We start from the raw sequence: 18,065 nt of genomic DNA on the forward strand, positions 1-18,065 counted from the left end.
ATATTCTACAGAGCTGCTCTCCGAGTTGTTTATACACTGCCAGACTCTGCTATACTCTGCTGTGCGACGACTGTGTTGTGGAAGTGAATCCGGTGCTCACAACTTTAAGCTGTGAGTCCACAGCACTTTGACCTGGTGGTCTCTGGAAGTGCTACCCAGCTCGCCTAGCCCAGTTGGGGTTGAAGTGCATGAGTCCAGTTGGTGACACTGGCTCAAGGGCGATGCTGACAGGGGGTTCAGTCCCTTGTTGTCTCACATCTGGTTGTCACCGCTATGCTGAGTAGAGGGGGATCAAAAGACAACCGCAGACCAACCCAGACTCGTATAATTCTTGCTCTGCATCAGGTTGTTGGGGAGTTCTGTCTGTCATGAAAGCACAAATGCAATGAGATTGGTGGGTATTTTGCAGTTCTGCCATTTTGCATCACTTCGATTGACAGATTGTACCTCTAATGGTACAACTCTTTTTTCCTCCTGTGCAAGGGCTTGTCTGAGATGTGAAATGGGGTGTTCTTGCACCTGATCAGAGAATCATATCTCTGAACTAACAGGCCTCAGTTTGTTGCGTCATGAAGCTTATATCAAACATCAGTTCCCGTGTCCATGGTAAATGTACTTTGCTGGAAAATGATAGAAATGAAGATAACATCTGGGTTTTCATGAAAGTGTTCAGACTCGTTTGACATTTAGTTATAATTGTCAGGCTTTTCTGACAGTTCCATGGGGACTCTTAAGAATTACAGATGCAACATAAAAGAGGATGCTGGATCAGACCAATGACTCATCTAGTCCAACATCCTGTTCTCAAAGTGGCCGACCAAATGATTTAGGGAAATCCACATGCAGGATTTGAGGAAAAGAACATTTCCCCTTCCTGTGGTTTCCAGCAACTGGTATTCATAAGCATTGCTGCTTCTGTCTGTGAAGGCAGAGCCAAGCCATCATGGCTAGGTACACAAGCTAGGGTTGGGATTTTTTTTATTAAAAAATCAGCTTTTCATATATTATAACAATATATCTGACATACACATAAATACGCAAGAAGTATCGTATTACACGGGAAGAGAACAATCAGCAAGTACTAACAATCTGTGGCAAAAACCAAATGTCTTTCAAGCCTAGACGGGCCTTCTTCAGTATTACATTCAAATTGCACCTGAATCGTGAAAATAATAATAAGGGGGAAAGAGCCCAAGCCTCCTGGTCTGATATGCCAAGAAAGGGGCCACATGCACTCTGGGTTCTCATAGGGAACATCTGAAAGGATGGTAGTTCCATTCAGATATGACAATCACACCGGTAAGATGTGGGAGATGATGTATAAACACTGGCATTTGCTTAAAGATGTACTTGGATGCCAGGATGGCCCTATGTTTGAATAGGCTCAGGACCGCAATACCTCAAGGACTGCCTCTTCCCATATGAACCTATCCAAACCTGAGTTCCTCCTTTGTGTGCCTCCTTCTTGAGAGGTCTGGAGGGTGGCAACACGAGAACGGGGCCTTCTCTGCAGTGGCTCCCTGTCTGTGGAATGCTCTCCCCAGGGAGGTTTGCCTGGCGCCTTCATTATACACCTTTAGGCGCCAGGCAAAAATGTTCCTTTTTAACCAGGCCTTTGGTTGATTTGATACCCTTTTTTGAGGGGGGTTGTTATTGGCTTGCTGTTTTTATTTTGATTCTATATATTATGGTTTTTATGTTGATATTTTCTGTCAACTGCCTTGAAACCTCCAGGTATAAGGCAATATATAAATTCTAATAATAATAATAATAATAATAATAATAATAATAATAATATTGAAACAAAATGAATTGTATTTTTGAACTTGAGCAAAACTTTCCTTTTTCTAGAGGTGCCCACCCATGGGCTAGATACACGCTGCATGAATTGCAAGGCGCTGAGACACAAGGTTAACCTTTCCAGTTGCTCCTCTCAATATTTGTCGCCTTCTAAAACCTCAAGCATTTCACAGCATACTATTTCCTTACCTTCTGGAGTGGGATTTGATTATTATTATTCTCCCCCCCCCCATCACCACCCTGAGTGAATCTCAGAGCCACTGTTAAAACAGGCTGGGGTCCCACTGGCACTCTAGTCCCTAGTAATTCAGCCAGATAGTTGGAATAAAAAGCACCGGGTCATCACTTTTCTCTCCCCCTGGAGCTTTGGTTATTGAAGCATCAGATCTTGCCTTTATTTCCAAGGTCACCAACTTTCTGCTAGAAGTGTTTATTATTTTTGGAGTACGGGAGGAAGCATCACCTTCAGCTCTGCCAATGCGTTTTCTGAGCCTGACGCTCTCTCCTTCCGTAAATCTGTTTTAGAGGTGTTAGCTCTTTGTCTCTCCCCTTCCCCTTCCCTGAAACGACTCCCCTGTTCTTCAATGTCGGTAAGTGGTTTCTTTCTGGCTATTGAAGCTTTTTTGACATTCCCGTTTAAAAAATATTGCCAATCTGATTCAGCTTTCACAGTGTAAATAAGGAAAGGAGGAGGGCAGAGCTGAGCTCTGCTACTGTGGTATGGCGTTTCCTGTAATGTTTTTTGTTGTTGTTGGAAACAAAAGCCATACTTAAAAGAAACCAAAATACACATCACCGCCACATCTTTCCCCATATTCCAGACAACATACAGCAGCTGCTGCTTACTTCTTATACAGTGGTACCTCGGGTTAAGAACTTAATTCGTTCCGGAGGTCCGTTCTTAACCTGCAACTGTTCTTAACCTGAAGCACCACTTTAGCTAATGGGGGCTCCTGCTGCCGCCACGCCGTCGGAGCACAATTTCTGTTCTCATCCTGAAGCAAAGTTCTTAACCTGAAGCGTATGTAACCTGAGGTACCACTGTACCTGAGTATCATCATGCAGCCATGATGGGGCAGCCGTGTGAATTTTGCTCACCTCAGCCTTGACCTTTCCAAAGCGCCTTTGGAATTCTTCACAGGCCACACCCCTTATCTCCAAGCCATGCCCCTCAGCAGCCCTGCTCTGAGCTGTCCTTCAGTGCTTTTACGTAGCTGCAGTGCATGCTTGAATTGTGCATATATTGCTTTCTTGAATGGAGAGCAGAAGGTAGTGTGTAAGGAGAGACCCCTGACTTCTGTCGTGTAAAAATCAATCACATCTGTAGTCCAATCCACTTTTGCCCCACCTGCCCCATGGCCTGTGGCCTCCAGGGGGTGTTGCAGCTACGGTAGGTGGGGCATCAATGAAAAGGCTTGCAGGTGGATGTTGATAGGCCTAACCATGCAATACACAGGCTTATTTTAGGCTGTGTACTGCATCTTGTATAGTTAAAGCACACGGCTTTACCCAAAGAATCCTGGAAACTGTAGTTTAAGGGTGTTGGGAACTGTAATTCTGTGAGGGCTAAACTACAGTTCTCATAATTCTTTAAAACAGTGGTTCCCAAACTATTTTTGGCCATGCCCCACCTAAGTATCTCTAAAATCTTGATGCCCCCTCCCCTGTGACATATAATTCTTATTATTCAAAAAGTGAACTCCTATTCATGTGGAGGAAGCCTAAAAGGCCATTAACTTAGTCTAAACCAGCTTTCACATTCGCCCCCCCTTAAAAATCAGATTGCCCGTCTGTGGTGCGTGTGCCCCATGTTGGGAACCATGGCTTTGGAGGGAAGCCATGTGCTTACTATATTGTGTGTATGCAGTCTTAGTAATAAAAAAGCAAGGGGGGAAATTAGAGTGTTCATTCAGCTGCAGTGACTAAAAGCAACTCTGTGCATTTTCTGTTCTCTGAAATGTTGCCAATGATCTCATTTGCCGTATGTTTTAAGATCATCGACTGTTCTGATGATTTCAATTAATTCTCCTCCACAGGTCCAGGTGCATAAAAGGGCATTAAGATGTCATTCCGTTTTGGGCAGCACCTCATCAAACCTTCTGTTGTGTTTCTGAAGACGGAACTATCCTTTGCACTTGTGAACCGGAAGCCTGTGGTTCCGGGTCGTATCCTTTTTTCCCTTTGGTTTGCATGCATCTCGCATAACAGTCGATTTCTGGAACCTTGGCTGTCTCCGCCGGAGTAGAAGGAGCCCCTCTTTCCCCACTAAAGAGCAGGTAAGATGTTACTCATATTTATTCTGAAGCCAGTCAGTGGAGCATAATATGCTTGATCAGTGTTGCAGAACTTCTGAAAGCGGTTGCTTAGCAACAGTGACCTTAGAGGTGAATTTTCTTCTGACCTTTTCACCACAGAAGATGTATAAATAAACAGGTGGTGCTTCTTTGCTTCTCTTTCCCTTTTCCTTGTTTTAAAAAATGATCTGGACGGTGTCTCAGAGATGCTCCTGTTTTTAACTGTCACGTTATCGGCCCTGTTGCGCTGCCTATTTTGCTTTCCCCCACCCACAAATATTTTGGTCTAAGCAAATGCGAACCAGGTCTGGCATTGGGAATTAAAATGTAACAAGTCTCTTAAGGCGTCCAAATGCCAAGCACAGCAGTGCCAAAGTTTAAACTCCTTGCTTCTCTGGTAGCCAACGAGGTAAATAATCTGGTTGGAGACCTTTCTGGACGTTAATATGTGTGTGTTTGGGAAGTAAAAAACAACAACAGATAGAACCGCTGATTGCTCATGTCAGGAAAGATCCACCTATAGTAATGTTTCCCAAACTTGGGTCTCCAACTGCTTTTGGACTATGACTCCCATCATCCCTATCCAGCAGGACCAGTGGTCAGGGATGATGGGCACTGCAGTCCAAAAACAGCTGGAGACCCAAGTTTGGGAAACCTTGATCTACAGCTTTTTGGTGATGAGATCATACTTTGGTGCTAGAGTAGCTGCTTTGCATTCAGAAGAGTTAAAAGGACTCGGGTAGCAGTTAATGGGAAAGACATGAGACCATAGAGACCTGCTTCCAGTCAAGGTTGGAGTGAGATCTATCAAGTCCATATTCAAGCTATCAGTGGCTACTATTCATGATGGCTATATGCTTCTTCCAGGACCAGAGGCTCCATGTTTTTGAATATCAGTACCTGGGGAATGGCAGCAGGAGATTACCTTCATGTTTTCCCTATAGGCTTTCCAGAGGCATATGGATGATCAATACAGAAAACACAAATATTGGATTGGTCTTTGTTCTGATCCAGCCATACCTTTCTTATGTGCACTGGCTGATCATCATCACTGATTTATTAATCGCCTTCTAAACAAGCCGTCTCAAGGAGATTTACACACAAGAGGATTCAAAACAGTTAAAAACTCAAAACATATCAAAAGTAAGAGAAAAGACAAAATGAGTTTTGACTGTATATGTTAAAAATGTTGAAACTTAATAAAATATAATTGGGAAACAACCCTCAAACATATCACCTACATTTAAAACGAGACTAAAACCCAGACAAAGTGTGCTCCCATTTACCCATCTCGGGAAGCCTGACAAAACAAAAAAATATATTCAGTTGTTTCCAGAAAGTGCAGATAGTAGGAATGCTGTTCCACAGAACAAGGGCAGCCACAGTCCATGGGTTTAGCTGACAGCAGGCAACTAAAAGCCGCCAGTTGACATTTGCTACAACCCTCCAGAGCACACATAGGATGTTGCCTCAGACCAATGGCTTATCTGCCTCAGTACTGTCTACTTTCACGGGCAATGGCTTGCAGGTTTTCAGACAGTGGTGTCTCCCAGAGTCTGGGGAATGAACCTGGAACCTTCTGCATGCAAAGCAGATGTATTGCTCTGGGACATTATGGGGAAATGGAAATGGTGACCCCAAAATGGTGGCCCACAGCTGCTTGGAGCAATAGCTGGAGGATACTGGGTGCCAGAGGGCATACATAGTTTTCCTCCAAAGTGGTCCGTGGTTGGACTGAGAAGATAGTGACCAGCTGGCAACTCTACACACACTTACCATGACCCTGACTCTGCCCTTCTCACCTGTTTGTCATTACAATGCTGAAAGCGAAACATGGTTATGTAAAATGAAGTGTGATGCTACTGAGAGACTGCAGAAGAGCTATGTAAAGCTGCATTCATCTGACCTGGCAACAACAAGTGTATTCCCCGGGCTTTATAGCAATAATTTCATCTGCTTGGTTTCTGACTCACTTATACATACATATATTTCCTAGCAGACAATGAAATATTAATGTGTTTGAATTTCAGCAAGATAGAGACAAAAAGAATGAGTTTAAAAGCCAATTCACTTTGGATGTCAAGTTAATTAACTTGTATGTTTTGAAAAATCCAGGTTTAAAAAGGGAGCTGGGAGGAGGGAAGAGAGACTTCGATTGTGAAATTATTCCTACAGCACGGCTTATATTCTAGAAAGGCTCTGTAGTGCAAACCACTGCAAATATAGAAATGCAGGATGTTGTGGAAGACATCAGTTCATTGCAACACGGTGCTTTGGGGTGTTTGTGCAATTTTCATTGTATTAAGCTTTCTTCAGGGGTTGGGTCTGCACATTCAACCACGTTTCTGCACTGGTACTAAAGACATAGGGACATGGGTGGCGCTGTGGTCTAAATCACAGAGCCTCTTGGGCTTAACAATCAGAAGGTCGGCGGTTTGAATCCCTGCGATGGGGTGAGCTCCCGTTGCTCAGTTCGAAAGCATGCCAGTGCAAGTAGATCAATAGGTTCTGCTGGGGCAGGAAGGTAAATGGCATTTCCATGCACTCTGGCTCTCGTCGCGGTGTCCCGTTGTGCCAGAAGCGGTTTAGTCATGCTGGCCACATGACCCAGAAAGCTGTCTCTAGACAAATGCCGGCTCCCTTGGCCTGAAAAGTGAGATGAGCGCTGGACCCCATGGTCACCTTTGACTGGACGTAACAGTCCAGGGGTCCTTTACCTTACCTTTTTACTTGAAATATTCAAATTCCATTAGATGTTTATAGGGAGGCTCTTGTTTAAAGAAGATATGCAGCCCAGTCTTGGAATCATAGTAGCTGCTCCCTGAACCATTTTCCCTTTCCTAAACTTGATTTCTGATATTCTTTCCTTGCATAATCTTAGTGGTTGGTTGGTTTGGCTCTGCGGAATAATGAAGAAGCCGTATTGATGCTCTTCTGATTCATTTTTGCTGGCTTTTTGAAACAGGAGCAGAATTTATTTATTACATTCAAATAAACAAATATCACCTGGGGAATTCAAGGGGGCATACATGGGGCTGCCTCTCCTCGTTTTATCCCCACAACAACCCTGTGAGGGTTGTTCATAATTCATACTTCAGCTAGGCTATCGGATATCCTATATTAGGTAAACTAGTTTATGTCTCCATGGTTATGAATTATCCATATTATTCATAGACTGTATCTTCTGAAAAGCTTAGGGGCAGACAACAATATAGTGGGGGGAAAAAAACAAGGTTGTGCCAATTTTTCACCTGCAAAAGTTTACCTGGCTTTGTGGGGGTTAGTGGTTGCAAAATGACCCCCTAAACTCTCACAGGCAATACTTTTGAGATGTTGCTCGTGGCTGCCTACGGTCATTGTGTTTCCCCTTTGTGCTGCTCCTGTAGCACAAATCTGTGCCTTGATCTCTCTTGTCGTGTGATGCCAGTCACATATGTAAGGTGTGTGTTAGGATAGCACAATGCCAATGAGATTGGAATAAGGCATCCCTCCTTCCACTTATGCGCGTTCTACTTGCCCGTGACTGCGCATACGCATACACATTGGGAAATAAATAGATAAATAGAATCATAACAGAAGATGGCAGGAGAGTGCTGGGAAGTCTTCATGGTTTGTGAGGAGACCCTTCCCAGAGCCCGAAGAGGATGTCAGTGAGAATGGAGGAAGCCCTGAAGAGATTGGAGGTGCAACAGGGCTTTGTTTCGGCTGCTTTGCCTCCCTGCCTAACAGCTGACACGCAAGGTAGCACAGAAGCAACCACTGCTTTCCTGCGCTTCCCCCAGCTAGCCCCAGCTTCAACTCTATATATTTTGCTTTGGATTGGAGAGAGCTGGAGAGCAGGGGAAAATAGGCATTTAGGGGCTTTTTAGAGGGTGCTCCCTACTTTATGTGATTTCACATATGTGCAAGCCCCCCCCCCCCGAATGTAAGTGGGGGACACTTGTGCCTGCCAGTACGAGGAAAGGTAGATGAAGCCAATGGGAAGTAATAGCAAAGATCCTTGTTTGGCATTGTCCTCCCTCGCAATGGGGGTAAGATGGGGTTGCAGAGCAAGGTGTGACCACAGCCTGAATGGGAGCTTTATTCTTTATTCTCTCCCTTTGCAGACACCTGCTCAAAATTGCTAGAAGTCGGTTGTTGTTGTTACCAGGGGTTGCAAGAAGCTTGGTTGAGCTCTAGAAAAGCAATGAAATGAAAATCAGGTTATATGGTTTTGGAAGGCTAGAACCCAGATTTCCTGATTCCTGAAAAACAATCTAAACGGAGAAGGCTTTCTTAACCATGCTTCCAAAAGTTTCTTGGCCTTATCTCCCAGTCCCTTTGAAGGAGAGAAAGCAACCAATGATCTCTTACAGAAACCCCTTGCTTTCCAAAGATGGCTCAGTGAAACCATCATTCAGAGGTCTCTCTTGGCTTTGAGCACTATATAGATTATTTGATGCATCCTTGAATTTTCCAAAGGTTTTAAACAGAGCCCCTTACCACAAAGCAAAGTTTCTTCACACTAGTACTTTGTCTTCGTGCAAATTCATACCTTTTTCCTGCTTCAATTTAATATTTGCCAGAAGTCCTGGAAGCAAGGCACTTTTATAAACACGAAAAAGGGCAGGATCTCTTGGGGAAATAGCTGAGCTTCAGACACCTTAGTGGTCAGATTGCACATGTTTACACAACCCATTATCCTCTGATAATAATCCCTTAATCCTGCAGGGTCAAACCAAGAGTTTAGTTGTTTGAGATATGTTTTAGAGAGAACTCAAGAGAAACTCTAAGGTTCTCGTTTGTATGCCCAAGAGATTTGGTGGTCAGGCGCAATGGGCTTAAAAGGCCTTTTGCTGGGAAGTTGGTGCTGTTGGATGTTTGTTGAATGAAGAATAAACGAGAGAAATGAAATAAATGGAACTGAGCAGAGCTGTGGAAAAGGAGTAAGCAGAACGACTGATGCACAATGAATTTATGTGATCCAACAAGGATAAAAAAGGTGTGGAAAGAGCAAGGTGGATGGGAAATAATTTGGAGATAAATTATGCTGAAAGGCAAGTCACGAAATAATTAACCTTCATGCTATTGTTATGCAATGATTGTGTAGGTGTCTTTTTTTGACAAACATGACATGAAGTGAATAATACAATAAAGACACAATTCTCACAATAGCAAATTCTATCTCTAGTGGGGGCTTTGATGTGAAAGAGAAAGTTTTGCGGGGGGCAAGGATCCCCTAAAATTCCTGGGTGCCAGGTTCTCCCCATAATTTCTGAAATGAGTAAATGTAGGGTTTGAAGTCAAGACAGCCTCCTCAGGAGCTTGGAGAGGTACCATCAAAGAACAAAGGCAGGTGATGACAGAGACAAAAGGCGAGACATTCAGCATCAGACAAGAAAGGGGGAGGCTGCCGGGATTACAGGGGGTGTGATGTCACCACAGGGGGGGGAAGTGCTTTTTGCAGGAGGCTTTTGAAATTGAGGTTGCCTGATGACTGGGAGGATGCTGGAAGTGGAAGGCGAGGAGCTGGTTTTCCGAGCACAATTCAAAGTGTTGGTGCTGACCTTTAAAGCCCTAAATGGCCTCGGTCCAGTATACCTGAAGGAGCGTCTCCACCCCCATTGTTCAGCCTGGAGCCTGAGGTCCAGCACCAAGGGCCTTCTGGCAGTTCCCTCACTGTGAGAAGTGAGGTTACAGGGAACCAGGCAGAGGGCCTTCTTGGTAGTGGCGCCCGCCCTGTGGAACACCCTCCCACCAGATGTCAAAGAGAAAAACAGCTACCTGACTTTGAGAAGACATCTGAAGGCAGCCCTGTTTAGGGAAGCTTTTAATATTTAATAGACTATTGCATTTTAATATTCTGTTGGAAGCCGCCCAGAGTGGCTGGGGAAACCCAGCCAGATGGGCGGGGTATAAATATATTATTATTATTATTATTATTATTATTATTATTATTATTATTATTTATTTCTGCAAAAGCTGCTGGCTGGAGGAGGCTGCACCAAGAGTCAATAAGCGGCTGCTGCTTTGAATGCATGCTTGCTGAAGTTATAAGAGGAGTGGTGAAGGACACTCTTGGGGTGTATTGTTTTGAACCCCTCCAAAGCCACGAAGGTCCCAGGAGCCTCAAGTGACAGCAAAGCATCAAAAAGCAATACAAAATTTATATCAAAATGGTGGGACTTCCAGTGAAAAAGGGCTGAGGCACCTAGTACTTTTTGTGTACCGTATAGGGTAGGCCCTTAATTCTTCTAGCCATTGCTGAGTATCCTACTTTGTGATTTGCTTCACATTTTCTTTCATATGTTTCCATGTAATACTGTTAGCAGCCTTGGGTAATATTAAGCTCAAACAATATTTTGTTTAACAGTGTCTAGCCTTTTGTGTATTTTTGAAGATGTATTGGTTGTTATTGTTTAATTTGCTGTCATTTAAGGGGGTGGCATAGTTTTATTTTTTGCTAACATTTTATTACGATCGCCTTGTCCGTGTGAAGTGGATTACTTAATTTTGGTCCAAAGGCAGATGCTGGCACCTCACATTGGGTCTGGGAGCAAAGAAGCAGCCAATTAAGTTATTGTAAAGTTGGAGTAATATGCATGCATTTGGCTTTTGCCAGTCAAAATTATAGTACCCATATTCTACACCAGGCATAGGCAAGCACCGGCCCTCCAGATGTTTGGGACTATGATTCCCATCATCCCTAGCTAACAGGACCAGTGGTCAGGGATGATGGGAATTGTAGTCCCAAACATCTGGAGGGACGGAGTTTACCTATGCCTGTTCTACACCAATTGGAGCTTCCGAGCTGCCTTCAAGCCAGTCCGAGGCATAATACAGTGGTGCCCCGCAAGACGAATACCTCGCAAGACGAAAAACTCGCTAGACGAAAGAGTTTTCCGTCTTTTGAGTCATTCCACAAGACGAATTTCCCTATGGGCTTGCTTCGCAAGACGAAACGTCTTGCGAGTTCTTGCGAGTTTTTTTTTCTTTTTCTTAAAGCCGCTAAGCCGCTAATAGCCGCTAAGCCGCTAAGCCGTTAATAGCTGCTAAGCCGCTAAGCCGCTAATAGCTGCTAAGCCGCTAGCAGCCGTGCTTCGCAAGACGAAAAAACCGCTAGACGAAGAGACTCGCGGAACGGATTAATTTCGTCTTGCGATGCACCACTGTAACCACATTGCAGTAATCCAACTGGGAGGCTGGTTCTGCGCCATGTCTCCAAATTTGGAGCGCAGGTGCTATCTAAATGTATCCTGAGGAGGGCCGGCCCATCAGTGAGGTAAGGTTAGGTGATCACCTCAGGCGGCAGGATCCATAGGGGCAGCAGATCCCCCCCCCACCATTCTTTGTGCTGTAGATCTTTCCCACCCCTTCTTCCCTGGTGGGGGGGGGCATCATGTTGTGTCTCGCCTCAGGCGCCACAAAATATCTTGGGCCAGCCCTGATCTTGATCCTCTCTAAAGCAATAGGAAGTCTGTTTAAGCTCCCACAAAGCATATCCTATTTGTTTCTCCTGGATGGGAAGCTCATCTCAAGTGTGCATTGCTCTCTGGAGTGGTGTAGGAAACTGCATCTCTGCCTCACCTTCATCTGTGTTGTAGTCAAAGTCAGGATTAGGTTTGGGGCTGCAGGATTAGTTGGGCGCCATACCAGGAGGAGGTTTGTCCTGCGTGGCATTGTTCCTGTGTAAGTGCTGCTGGCAAGGTACCCTCCCTCCTTCCCACGTCTGCCGGAGTGGGAATATGATGGTACTGGCAGGGCAGACACCATTGCTTGATACAAATAAAGGTGTGAGTCACACTCTCTTCAGTTATTAATGCAACTTTTGGAATATATTAAGGTGTGGGCTGATTATAAAATTTCCTTTGCAACAAAGCATGGCTGTTTCCCCCCGTGGTTGGTTCTGCCTAGAATGGCCACGTGTCCTACTTTACAGAGGACAGTCTGCTATTTTCAGGATTGTTTAATACAGGTGCTGTTTAGAGAGAGAAAACATTGACCTAGAGAGAGGAACAGGTCCTTTGACACTGCCCATCACCCCTTAGCACCTGAACAGACATGCATGATGTCAGGAATGGGGCAAGTGGACATGGCTTGGGGGAGACTCTTCTCCTGCCTATATGCAATGGAGAGGTTTCCCATCTGATGTTTGCCTGGTGTGGTTTGGTTCCTCTGAGCATGGCTCCTGTTTGTTCCATCTCTCCACTCAGGGCCGGCCCACCCATTAGGCAGGGAGTAGCAACCACCTCAGGCAGCAGGATCTCCAGAGGCAGCAGATCCCAGTGTAGATCGTTATTCTCCCCACCCCTTGTTCACGATGTAGATCATCAGTCGCCCCCTCTTCCCTGGTGGGTTTGTGGTTTTGCGGGTTGCTTCAGGTGCCAAAATGTCTTGAGCCTGCCTTGTTTCCATCCATGTGTTGAAGCAAGTGGAAGGGCACATGAATTGTGTTAAGGGAGCTGTGTTTGTCCTTGCTGTTCCTCATCAGAACGAACCTGCCTGACCTTGGAGGAGAACCTTTCTGGGTGCAGAAGTGTAAGAAAATGTTCTACTCTTGGGACCCACCAGCAAAGAGAAAGTTATTATTGTGGATGAGGGGAGCTAAGGAAAGCACCTTCTACACATACATACACATGAGTTTGCACCCTATCCTAGCCTTTGAGCTTTGGGCTTTTTTGAAGCCAGCTATAGCAAGGTTAGGGACGCGGGTGGTACTGTGGGTTAAACCACAGAGCCTAGGACTTGCCAATCAGGAGGTTGGCGGTTCGAATCCCCGCGACAGGGTGAGCTGCCGTTGTTTGGTCCCTGCTCCTACCCACCTAGCAGTTCAAAAGCATATCAAGTGCAATTAGATAAATAGGTACGGCTCCGGCGGGAAGGTAAACGGCGTTTCCGTGCATTGCTCTGGTTCGCCAGAAGTGGCTTAGTCATGCTGGCCACATGACCCGGAAGCTGTACGCCGGCTCCCTCGGCCAATAAAGCGAGATGAGCGCCGCAACCCCAGAGTCGGCCACGACTGGACCTAATGGTCAGGGGTCCCTTTACCTTTTTATAGCAAGGTTTCATGTCTAGGTTCCACTTAAGCCTTTCTCAGACCCCTTTGTTAGTTGGAGTGGGGTGTCTGTGCAGGAACCCAAGTTGCCAAGCAACAAGCGATGGGCCCTGCTGGGTGAAGCCCAGGATAATTTTGTAATAAAGTTCTGCTCACTAAAGTACTACTGTTTGTGGGTTTTACTTTTTGTTTTTTGCACCGATATGAGTAATTTGAGGCTGCACTGCTGTTTTTATTCAAGCATTTACTTCCATTATTACACAGCTTTGCATGTGTTCCGCTTGTGTCTCACAATAAATATAACCATTATTGAGCTTTCTTTTTGTTCTTCTTCTTGAGGATAGGTTTTTTTTAAAAAAAATGCTCCTTGTTCTATTCTTATTGTAGTATAAGGTTCTCGCTTTCAACTTGTGTTAAAGCATGAAAAATGAATTTGAACATTAATAGAATCCATTTGCGGACCAGGGCTTTTATTGTAAATAAAATTATTCATTTGTTATGTCCTATTGTTTTCAGCCGACATAGTATTGATCTTTGGGTTTCTGCTTGGGGATGCCATAAGGAGCACTAGCATAAAGAGGGAGCAGTGCAACATTTGTAAATTGATTGAATGTAAAGCATAATGACAGAGACAAACATCATTTCTAAAGCAATGCTATATCACACACAGCATTTTTCAACAGCTTATTGAGCTGGTTATTGAAAAAAGCAGCCTATCCAAAGTGGAACAATGAGCAGGATGTTATCGGGACCAAACAATTTTATTGTGATTCATTGAGGACACTGTGACCCTTGCAATATATGCATTAAAAATTAGAATGGATTTTCTAAAAGAACTTTTTGGCCTACTTTGGCTGTAAAGAAAAGTTGTGAGCACGTGGGAAAGAACAAACCTCTGAGACTTTTATTTACATATGCACTAATTCTAGAGCAGATTTCCATCTGCATCTTGGATTCCAAAAGCACAGGCAGATGATTTAAGTGTAGAGCAGATTTTTGAGGGTGAATGGGGGTTGAAAGGGAGAGGAGAGGAAGGGGAAGACTGCTCTGCTTGAACAATGGCAGTGCTGGATGCATCCTATCCTCTCTGTTGTTCTCAGTGAGTACTGGAGGTCACCTGTTCATTTTTAGCAAAGTGGATTGGTTGCCTAGAGTGAAAGATGTGCACTCCAATGGGCATGTTAAAAGCTGGACTTCATGAAAAGTGATTGCTGCACAAATTTGCCAGGGAAGAAAAACAGGTTGTAAGAGCAGAATCTTCTGTTCTGTTCAAACTATTTATTTAAGACATTTCTATATTGTTTAATTATTCACATTTCTAAGCAATGATCCACAGAAAATGGGGAAATGAAACAATAAGCAATCATCATAGTATGAAACATTACCTTAAAATGCCTGCAGGAACAAGAAAGTCTTAGTTGTGTGACTGAAGTTCAGCAAAGGAGGGTGGGTGCCTGTCTAATCTCAGCTGAGAGGGCATTGCATAGGCTTGAATCCACTACTCTGAATGCTCAGCTTCTAGTAGTTGTAAGTCATGCATCTGAGTCATTTGGGGCTCTCAACAGGGACTCCCCCCAATATCTAGGAGAATGCAATGCAACCCCATCCAGCCTCCAAGACTGGTGGATGCTCAATCTGCCAGATATGGGAGCCACTCGCCAACTGTCCCTCCATCTTCCCAGGGCTCAAGTTAATTTTACTAGCCCTTATCCATTCTACAATGGCATCTGGACAACATTCCATACAGTTTTTAATCAATACATGGAAAATGCACTGCATGTACCGGCTCCCTCCAAACTCCATGTGTTTTATCACCGTGTTTGAACAGAGCCAACACAGAACCTGTGCTTTGCCATTTTTGTGTGTACATAACTTTTCCATATGTACATATGCCTATTGTGTTGGGAACAGGGCCACTGGGGCAGTGCCAACCCACTCCACATTGTGCGTATGTGATCTGACACTTCTGAGTGTTTGATTGGCTGGATGAATACGTATCCCACCTTGTAATTTTAGCGAGTACAGAGGTAGTGTGTTGTATTTTAAAAAAGAAGAATAAAAAGTAGATTCACTTTCTGAAAACATTTACAAACGTTTCTAAAATACAGGTGGAAGCCTTCGTTGCCTTGTAATTGTTGTTGCCTAGAGAAAGAAAAATCTTTTGTCATCAAGAGAAATTGCTATCAGTTTCGTAAGAGCTCTCTATGTAACATGTAATAATAATTATTATTTTAAAATTATTGGGATAAATATATCTTTAAGCTGTAGGTGTTTGCCTTGAATTACAATACATGCTCAGAAAGCTCCACAGGTAAGAGAGAGAGAGAGAGAGAGAGAGAGAGAGAGAGAGAGAAAGATAGATAGAAGAAGGGGGGCTAGGGTAGAAGATTGGAGTAGAAGATTGGAGACCAGTGACCAGCATCTGTGTCAACTTTCCTTTTACTATTTAATGCAGCATGATACTTACTTGACAATCGAAATCCATACCTCCCCCAAAGAGGAAAATGGGAATTGTTAGAGGAGAAGTAGGTGGTTACTTGTCTAGATGGTACCTATGGCCTAATAAGATCAATGTGTTGCCATGGCTCTTGACAGATGTCCAAGAGGGGCCTGAGTCTGTTCACATCGGCTGTGGAGACACCAGGTGAAAACATTGACACCAATTGTGGACTTAGTCACCTAGACCTTCCTGATCCAGAGCCCCCAAGGCAGAGGTGGCATTTCACCAGTTGGAACCCCCCTGCTCCCATCCACAAAGTTTCCAAGTACAAGGACTGCCTCCTTTATGGTCAAGTTCTTAACTGAGAACTTTCTGCAGTAATGTTGCATCAGACCAACCATACCTCCTACCAGGCCTTTTTTCCCCCAGCCGGAACGCACTGGAACTCATTTCTGGCACCTCTCAGGTGGGCACCATTGCCATTATAAGAGAACATGGGAGGCATTCATGGTGAGTTCCGGCACCTCTTTTTCTAGAAAAACAGCACTGCCCGCTACTTGCTTTTCATCATTCCTGGTTGGCTGGCTGGCTATTGGCTACCATCTTCTGTGTGTGAGTCCCCACCCCATCCCCCCATATTTGTACCATGGGTTCTCAGTTACAGAGTTATTATATAAAGGTTCAGTGTCAGTGTCTCAGAGTTTGCTAAGATGGTATGAAATTTTCATTGAAGGTAGAGAAAATTCAGAAAAATACAAAAGCTTGCTCTTGGATACCATCAAAGGAAAATTTACAAACAACAGCAGCAACAAACCAGCAGATTTTTAAAGTAATTTGTTGCAAGTCTGAACTTGCTTGCAGGTCAGAACATGGTGGTCTGTGCCATTAACCATGTCTGCAGATTTTAATGTACAGTTTTGGTTCCAAAACAGAGTGCACAAATAGATGTATTCTCTGTACTAAATGTATATCCATGGAGGAAATTGTTGGAAAACCTATTTCACAAGAAGTGTGCTTACAAAATTAGCACTATTTAGAAGCAGGTGGAAAGTCTGCAAAAAAGCAGACTGAATGGATCTATGACAGCACCAATGAAACTGACATGGGACAAACATAGGTTGATCCACCCATCCCTACAGAAGAATGATATCTGTGGAGGCCACCATCTGTGAGACCCATAATTAATCTAGACTGATGCCACATTCTAAGAACACATGGTAGCACCCTCAGCTGTAGACTCCTTCAAGAGAGCAAAAAAATTTCTATGAGTAACAAATAAAGAAAACAAAAAATAGTGGGAGGAGGGATTAAAGAAAAATGCTACTATCCTGCATTTCCTGGTAATCCTTCCTTACTCTGAAAATGTATATACTTGCATTGAGCTCTTTGAGGATTGGCAGAAAGAAACATGTGCAACTATTTCTCTGCACTCCCAAAACAACAACAACAACAACAACAACAACAACAACAAACCATTGATTTTGAAAGTTTCAGAACAATTGTAGCCTGTTGTCAGAGCTGCCCGAGGTCCCAGCTCACAAAGGACCAACGCCAGTTCTTGTTATATACAAAAGTCTTTATTGAAGTTCAGTTTCCATTTCAAAGCTGCGGCGCGCAGCTCTACGTCTTGAACTCTAGACCGCTGAAGCTCCGTCTGAATCTCCTCCCCCCAGACACCAGTTTAAGACTCTAGCCTTGCTCCACCTCTTCCTTTGCTCTTTCCTCCTCTGGGTCCGCTTGTCCGCTGAGGTCTTCCCCTTTCTAGACTCTTCTGACGCTGAGTCCCCTGAGTCTTCCCCCTGCCTCCGGCGGGCTTTAGGACCTGGTTCCCAATCCGGGTTTTCTGCTGTCCCGCGCGCCTGTACATTTGAACTTGGCGCGCGCGCCCAGCCGGCAACCTTTCTCCTGACCGTTTCACTGCTCCTGTCACTGCTTCCCCCCTCGGGGGGGGGGTAGCTGGACCTGACTTCCCCTCCGTTCCCTCACTCTGCGATAGAGGCGTGGCCAGCCCTGACTCATCCTCTCTCCCTACTGGAGGAGACGCTGGCCCTGATTCGTGGGACTCTTCCCCCCCACTCCGCTCTGGTGGGGGAACTGGTCCTGATCTCCCGCTGCTGCTTTGGGAGTCCCCGCTGGCCTCTTGCTTCTGGTGTGTCCCCCCTGGGACCCCCCTTGCCCTGGCCATCGGCGCCCCCCTCTGGGAATCTTCTGAATCGCTGGAGAAGCTCATGGAATCTCTCGGGCCACTGTCATCCTCCCCTACGCTGCCCTCAGATTCCTCCCCTTCGCTCTCCGTTTCCTCTCTCCCCTGTGTCTCTGCTCCTGAGCCCCTGACATCCATCCCCCCTCGAAGCCCCCCTTCCCCCTCCCCCTCTTCTGGTGCGGGTTCCGGGTGCTCCAGCGCTGTGGGGGTGAGCGCGGGATACAGTTCTTCCCCTCTGGTGTGCAGCTGGCCGGCTGGGTCCGGCCAGTCCGTAATGGGCTCGTCGACGTCAAT

At 45.0% G+C, this 18,065-nt stretch overlaps 1 protein-coding gene across 7 annotated transcripts in view; it reads left to right on the forward strand.

Moving 5' to 3' along the window:
- Positions 1–18,065, forward strand: part of FHIT (fragile histidine triad diadenosine triphosphatase) — a 1,027,317-nt gene that overhangs the window by 374,384 nt on the left and 634,868 nt on the right. For all 7 annotated transcript variants that reach the window (XM_081854051.1, XM_081854049.1, XM_081854045.1 and 4 more), the window contains one exon: positions 3,837–3,965. In XM_081854051.1, the coding sequence (XP_081710177.1) occupies positions 3,863–3,965 (103 nt within the window). In that variant the 5' untranslated portion in view covers positions 3,837–3,862. The remainder of the gene's footprint in view (positions 1–3,836; positions 3,966–18,065) is intronic.

Source organism: Podarcis erhardii (genome assembly GCF_964252035.2).
Source record: "Podarcis erhardii genome assembly, chromosome: 2".
Lineage (NCBI taxonomy): Eukaryota > Metazoa > Chordata > Lepidosauria > Squamata > Lacertidae > Podarcis > Podarcis erhardii.